The sequence below is a fragment of the Vicugna pacos genome, chromosome X (assembly GCF_048564905.1).
Source record: "Vicugna pacos chromosome X, VicPac4, whole genome shotgun sequence".
NCBI classification, from domain to species: Eukaryota; Metazoa; Chordata; class Mammalia; order Artiodactyla; family Camelidae; genus Vicugna; species Vicugna pacos.
In genome coordinates, this window is record NC_133023.1 from 56,701,592 (window position 1) to 56,709,416 (window position 7,825).

Consider the following 7,825-nt stretch of genomic DNA (forward strand, 5'->3'; position numbering starts at 1 on the left):
CTAGAGGAAGGAATATTGAGCTCTTGTTAATGATATACACATGGAAGTGTCAGAAGGTTTATGGAAGTCTGCAATTTACTTTGAAATGCATCAGAGAATAAGATGACTTAATGAATTGATAGAAAGATTCATAGATAAATGGTTATCTGATTAACAAGTATAATAACCTGTCAATGGTAAAATCTATGTGGTAGGTCTTCACTGTATTCTTTCATCTTTGCTGCATGATTGAAAGTTTTCATAATCAAAATGAAATGTTGGGGGAGGATAACATTACTGAGAATGAAGGAGAGGAAGCTTCAAGGATTCATCCATCCACTTAAGCAACCATTAGGCTGGGGGAAAAACTGTCATCAACTTTTTCAGAACTCTGGAATCTAATTTAAAAAAACAACTTAGAGTAACTAAATGAGTGTTTACTGAAGAAACCCTGCCTTAAAAATTCAGTAAGAGAACATTATGGCATTTTTAATTACCCACCTACCATTCCTCATTTCTCAGCTGGGCATCTGCTGTGGGGATGGCAGCCTACACACCTATTATGGCTTTCTCGTGTCAGTCAAAGGGGAGAAAATAGACCTTGTTTTATAATTTTAAAAAAGACATTACTATAGCCTTACAGAAATAAGACCTTATGTTTATTTTTGTAAGGTTTATAATAAGAGGTTACTATTATCACATAATAAATGATTACTGTGATTACATAATAATAAGTAATAATTGTGATCAATTGAAGGCCAAAAAGTTGGATAACCCAGAATATCCATCAACTGACGGATGGATAAACAAAATGTAGTATATCCATACAATGGAATGTTGTTCAATAATAAAAAGTATGAAGTACTAAGACATGCTACAAAAACCTCAGAAACGTTATACTAATTCAAAGAAGCCACACACAGAGAAAAAGGAACTCTCCTCCATTGTTGGTGGGAATGTGACTTGGCACAGTTACTATGGAGGACAGTATGGAGGTTCCTTAAAAAACTAAAAATAGACTGACCATATGATCCAGCAATCTCACTCCTGGGCATATATCTGGAGAAAAATATAATTTGAAAATGCACCTCAGTGTTCATAGCAGCACTATTTACAGTAGCCAAGACATGGAAACAACCTAAATTCCATCAACAGATGACTGGATAAAAAAAATGTGGCATATATAATACATATATATATATAATGGAATATTACTCAGCCATAAAAAGACTGAAATAATGCTATTTGCAGCAGCATGGATGGACCTACATACTCTCATATTGAGTGAAGTAAGTCAGACAGAGAAAGACAAATATGATATCACTTTTATGTGGAATCTAAAAAAAATGATACATATTCTATTTACAAACCAAAAACAGACTCACTGACATGGAAAACAAGCTATGGTTAACAAAGGAGAAAGGGCAGGGAGGGATAAATTAGGGATTGAGAATTACCAGACACATATTACTATATGTAAAATATATAAACAACAAAGACCTATGTATAGCATAGGGAATTGTATTCAATTTCTTATAATAACATATAATGGAAAGGAATCTGAAAAGAAAAAATATATATGTATGCATGTGGATAACTGAATCACTTTGCTGCACACTTAAAACTAACACTGTAAATAAAATAAATTAAAAACCTGTCTCATGGGTGCCAACCACACCAAACTACCACATGAGTCCCTACTGTGGATCTTAAGTCAGGAAGGAAAAGAGGCAGCATAAGAACTTAAATTCAGAGTTGTCAACTCTATCTGTTTAAAACCTAACTCTATCCTAGGTTATCTAAGAATGCTTCTTTAGAGGCCCAAATCAGAATTAATCTCTGATTTTCTCATACTCCTATAAATTTTGTAACATGTGACAAAGCCATCCTAGTTTAACCCTCTGACCCTTTGAGATATTTTTTAATTGAAGTATATTTGATTTACAATGTTGTGTTAGTTTCAGGTGTACAGCAAAGTGGTTTAATTATAGGTATACATATTTATTTTTTTTCATATTCTTTTTCATTACAGGTTATTACAAGATATTGGGTTTAGTTCCCTGTGCTATACAGTAGGTCTTTGTTGAGGAGATTTAAAGTACTGTATGCTCTATATGACAACTCAGTGTAACAGAAAACAAGTGTTATATAAAATTGCTTAAAAAATGCTTTCTCCCTGCCAAATGAAGCTTTCCTCTTATGCTTCCAAAATTCCTATGCACTGTCATCTTCCAAGAAAGTTCAGTGTGAGAATAGCATGGTTTCCTTTTATCTCAGTGAAGATTTTCCTTATGCAAAATGTGAAGGCTCCTAGGCAGTTATTTTCAAACAATGGCATCCTTTCAGGCCTTGTTCTCCAAACTTCTACAGCAAAAATAGTGTAGTTCTATTATATGTTGTTGTCAGGGAACATATAGCAAGGTAGAGAGAGATGAGCAAGAACACAGCATGTTGTCCAGAAATGAAGATCAACCATACCTACTGCAAATCACCAAGTGAGCTAGAGTGAACTTTGGTGCAAAGAGAAACCTGTAGGTTTTAAAACAGGAAATGCAGAAGTGATATCATCAAAAATGATAAAGTAGGAGATATCAGCCTTCATCCCCCGACCAAAAAAAAAAAAATTTACTGCCATCCATGAAGGAAAATAGCCCTGGGAGGACTCAAGAATCCACTTAAGAACCTACACCAACACAGAGGAGCAAAACATAGAGAATAACCACACAGAAAGGGTCACTATGGGGATCAGCTTAGCTGAGATGTCTGGAGAGAGCTAGGAAGAAAGAAGAAGGGTGAGGGCTATCAGAATCAGTCACATGGCAAGAACTATTACAATCTTCAGTGGCCTGCTCTGGGGAGTACTCCAGCAGCTTTGGCCTCTGAGGACCTCAACAGCCCCTGTGAGAGTCATGAATTCCTTGCAGCTTTCATAGTGGAGGACCCTGCAGTGTTTGTCAGTGCAGACTATAGCAGCATGCTCTGCAGGTGACACTTGCAGCTTTCACCACTGAGATAAACCAACAGTCATCACTGTCACAGACCCCCCAGAAAGGGACATGCTGCTGCATCCCCTCATAAGTAGCTGCTGTTGTACTACCCCAGGACAAAGTCTGCCCTTCTCATCCCCATGCATTCTCCAGACCCCAAGGCATGGTTACTCTGCATGCACTTGCACTTCAGAACATGCCCGTGTTTAGAGCACTGAAGCCACGTCTGTTGCAGGCTAGCCAGCACCCTAGACCCCAGAGCCACTATTACTTCGTGAATGCCTGCACTTCAGACCCCTGCTCCGAGGCTGCTCAATAGGTTCATAAACACCGGATCAGTACCACCACCACAAGAGTACCTATGAGCTGGACCTAATGCTGAGAGGAATTCCCTAAGCCATGACATCTCCCATGGGATAAAAAGAGATCAGGAAGTCCCCAGCAACCTTTGACACTGAAGACACCCAAAATGTTCACCACCCCTGTGGACCCCCACAAACTTGACCATTGAAGACACCTTCAATCTTTTCTGAAACTGGCCTCAGCTGACAGAGGTGTATGGAGACTGCACCTCTGAACTGTTCCTGGAACCAGATCCATGAAACTCCACTCAGCCAGAGTCCTGACATCCACCAGCTGGTGAAGGCCTTTCCCCAAAAAAATCAGTCCATAAAGTCTGGAAGAGGTAACTGCTCCATGAAAGGCACAGACATTAAAGCAAGGCTATGAGAAACAACAACAACAACAACAACAACAACAACAACAACAACAAATCAAGGAGACATGACACCACCAAAAAATACAACAATTTTCCAGTAACCAATTCCAAAGAAATAGAGATCTATGAATTGCCAGACAAAGAATTCAAAATAATTATCATTTGAAATTATCCAGAGGAGAAAAAATTTTAAAAGAATGAAACAGAGTAAAGAAAGCCTTTGTGAATTATGGGACAATGTAAGGTGAAACAAAATTAACATTATTTGAGTCTCAGAAGAAAGAGAGAGAGAAAAGGGGGTAGAAAGCTTATTTTTAAAAATAATGGATGAAAACTTCCCAAATTTGGGGATGGATATGGAAATCAGGTACATAAAGCTCATAATTTCCAGTACAGATTCAACCCAAAGAGGACTTCAATGAGACACATTAAAATAAAATTTTCAAAAATCAAAGTCAAAAAGACAAATTTCCTGAAAGCAGTAGAGAAAAAAAAACTCATCTCATACAAGGGAATCCCCATAAGGCTATCAATAGATTTCTCAGCAGAAATTCTGCAGACCAGGAGAGAATGGGATGACATATTCAAAGTGCTGAAAGAAAAACTGCAAACCAGTAATTTACTCAGCAAAGCTGTCCTTCACAAATGAAGGATAGTCTTACCCAAACAAACAAAAGGTACAGGAGTGCATCACCACTAAACCTTCTTCATAAGAAATGTTAAAAGGAGCTCTTCAAGCTAAAATGAATTGATGCTAACAACATAAAAGTATAAAACTCATTGGTAGAGGTAAGTATGTAAGTAAAATTCAAAAGACTAAAATTTTAAGTGGGGTAAAAAGATTAAAAGGTGAAAATATGAGAAATAACTATATCTACAATAATTTTTAATGCACATACAATATAAAACACTAGAAATCAACAACAGCAGGAAAGCCAGAAAATTCACAAATATGTGGAAATTAAACAATACATTCCTGAACAATCAATGGGCCAGAGAAGAAATCAAAAAAGAAAATTTTTTAAAAACCTTGAGACAAATGAAAATGAAAATGCAACATACCAAAATTTATGGGATACCAAAAAAGCAGTTTTAAGAAGGAAGTTTATAGCAATAAAAAGCCTACAGTAAGAAAAAAGAAAGATTTCAAATAAACAACCTAACTTTACATCTCATGACACTAGAAAAAGAAGAAAAAAATTAAGAACAAAGTCAGCAAAAGGAAGAAAATAAAAATCAGAGCAGAAATAAAGACTATAAAAATGATCAAAAAGATCAGTGAAACTAAGAGCAGTATTTTTTTGAAAGATAAACAGAATTGACAAACCTTTAGCTAGACTAACTAAAAAAACCTAGAGAGGACTCAAGTAAATAAAATCAGAAATGAAAGAGGAAATATTACAACTGATATCACAGAAATACAAAAGACCATAAGAGATTATTTTGAACAGCTGTATGTCAGCAAGCTGTATAACCTAGAAAAATGGATACATTCCTAGAAACATAGAACATATTAAGACTAAATCATGAAGAAATAGAAAATTTTAATAGAACTAAAACTAGCTAGGACATTGAATCGGTAATCAAAAGTCTCCTAAGAACAAGACCAAATAACTTCATTGGTGAATCTTACAAAACACTTAAAGAATTAATGCTAATCCTCAGCCTCTTCCAAAAATTGAAGAGGAGGGAACACTTTCAAACTCATTATACAAGACCAGCATTACACTGATACCAAAGCCAGACAAGGACACTACAAGGAAAGAAAATTACAGGCCAATATTCTTAATGAACATAGATGTAACAATACTCAACAAAATACTAGCAAATCAAATTTAATAACATATTAAAAGGATCATACGCAATGATCAAGTAGGATTTATCACTGGGATGCAAGGATGATTCAACATAAGCAAACTCATGAATGTGATATACCACATAAAAAGAATGAAGGATCAAAATCACATAATCATCTCAATAGATGCAAGGAAAGTATTTGACAAAGTTCCACACTCTTTCATGATTAAAAACTTTCAACAAAGTAGATATAAGAGAAATTTAGCACAATAAAGGCCATGTATGAAATACTCACAGCTAACATCATACTCAAAGGTAAAACACTGATAGCTTTTCCCCTAAGATCTAGAACAAGGAAAGGATGCGTACTCTCACCACTTCCATTTAACATAGTACTGAAAGTCCTAGTCAGAACAATTAGGCAAAGAATAAAAAGGTATCCAAGTTAGGAAGAAAGAATAAAATTATCTTATCTCTTTTTGAAGATGACATGATCTTATATATTGAAAACTCTAAAGACTGGTGGAACTAATAAACAAATTAAGTAAAGTTGCAGTATACAAAATCAACATACAAAAAATTAGCTGCATTTTTATACAATAGCAAAAACTATTTGAAAGAGAAATTTTAAATGTAATCCCATTTACAATAGCATTAAAAACAATAATTAATAGGAATAAGTTTAACCAGGAAAGTGAAAGACCTGTATGTCAAAAACTACATGACATGGATGAAAGAAATTGAAAAAGATACAAATAAGTGGAAAGATATCCCATTGTCTTAGACTGAAAAAATTAATATTGTTGAAATGCACACACTGTCCAAAGTGAGCTATGGATTCAATGCAATCCCAGTCAAAATTCCAATGGCATTTTTCACAGAAATAGAAAAAAAATTCTACAATTTGTGTGGAACCACAAATGACCCTAAATAGCCAAAGTAATCTTGAGAAAGAAGAACAAAGTTGGAGGCATGACAATTTCTTATTTCAAACTATATTGCTACCATAGTCAAACAGTATAGTACTGACATAAAAATAGACACATAGACTAACAGAACAGAGTAGAAAACCCAGAAATAAACCCAAGACTATTTGACCAACTAATCTTTGACAAGGGGCCAAGAATATACAAAGAAGAAAATAAAGTCTCTTCAGTAAATAGTATTGGGGGAATTGAATATCCACACACAAAAGAATGAAGCTGGACTCATATTACAGACCATTTACAAAATTAACTCAAAATGGGTTAAAGACTTAAATATAAGATTACAATAAAATCTCCTAGAAGAAAACAGGGAAAGAGCTCCTTGACATTGTTCTTGGCAATTTTTTTTAACACCAAAAGCATAGACAATTAAGATAATAAACAAGTGAGACTACATCAAAATAAAAAGCTCTGCACAGCAAAGGAAACAAGTGAGACTACATCAAAATAAAAAGCTCTGCACAGCACAGCAAAGGAATACAAAATGGCAACCCTTGGAAGGGGAGAAAATATTTGCAAACCATATATCAGAGAAGAGGTTAATATCCAAAATATATAAGGAACTCATACAGCTTAGCCAAAAAACACAAGGAATCTGATTTTTTTTAATCCAAAATGTGTTTGCTGGGATGGTTTCCCATTCATCTTGATTCAGGGTGATTTAGTGCTGCTTCTGTCTGAAGAAGCATCCTTCTGCAAGCCTTGCTTTTCTTCCTGTAGGCTGGCAGAGGATAGTAGAGCAACCAACACACAAAACTACTGTTTGTGCATGGCTAAAGACGGTGGTGATTTTATAGCATCCTGGGCACTCCACATCCATTAAGTAGGAGTTGGGGCTCTGCACCAGGCGCTTCTTCTTGTGTTTCCTCTTCTCTTCTGGAGAGGGATAAAGGAGATCCTTTACCAGAGGCATGTTCTCGTGGGGAGGTAGTCACTGCCAGAAAGACAAGAATCTGAATTTTTAAATGGGCAAAGGACATGAACGGACATTTTTCCAAAGGAGATATAAAGGCAACGAACAGATATACAAGAAGGTGATTAACATCATTAATCATCAGGGAAATGCAAATCAAAACCACAATGAGATATTACCTTACACCTGCTAGGATGACTATTTTCAAAAAGATAAAAGATAGATGTTGGCGAGGATGTGGAGAAAAGGGAATCCTTGAACACTGCTCATGGGAATGTATTGTTATAACCATTATGGAAAACAGTATGGAGTTTCCACAAAAAATTAAAAATAGAATTACCGTATTATCCTGTAATCATACTTTTGGGTATATACACAAAGGAAATCAAATCTGTTTCTTGAAGAGAATATCTGCACTCACATATTCATTGCAGCATCATTCACA

At 35.4% G+C, this 7,825-nt stretch overlaps 1 protein-coding gene across 1 annotated transcript; it reads right to left on the minus strand.

The window, feature by feature from the left end:
- Positions 1–7,128: 7,128 nt before the first annotated feature.
- On the minus strand, positions 7,129–7,380 carry LOC102543444 (small ribosomal subunit protein eS27-like). Its single transcript, XM_015250306.3, has one exon. The coding sequence runs from the start codon at positions 7,378–7,380 to the stop codon at positions 7,129–7,131; it is 252 nt and encodes an 83-aa protein (XP_015105792.1).
- Between the last annotated feature and the right edge of the window lie 445 nt (positions 7,381–7,825).

What these genes read in the sequence shown, in the direction of transcription:
- LOC102543444 (XM_015250306.3), bottom strand. Translation starts at nt 7,380, where the DNA reads ATGCCTCTGGTAAAGGATCTCCTTTATCCCTCTCCAGAAGAGAAGAGG.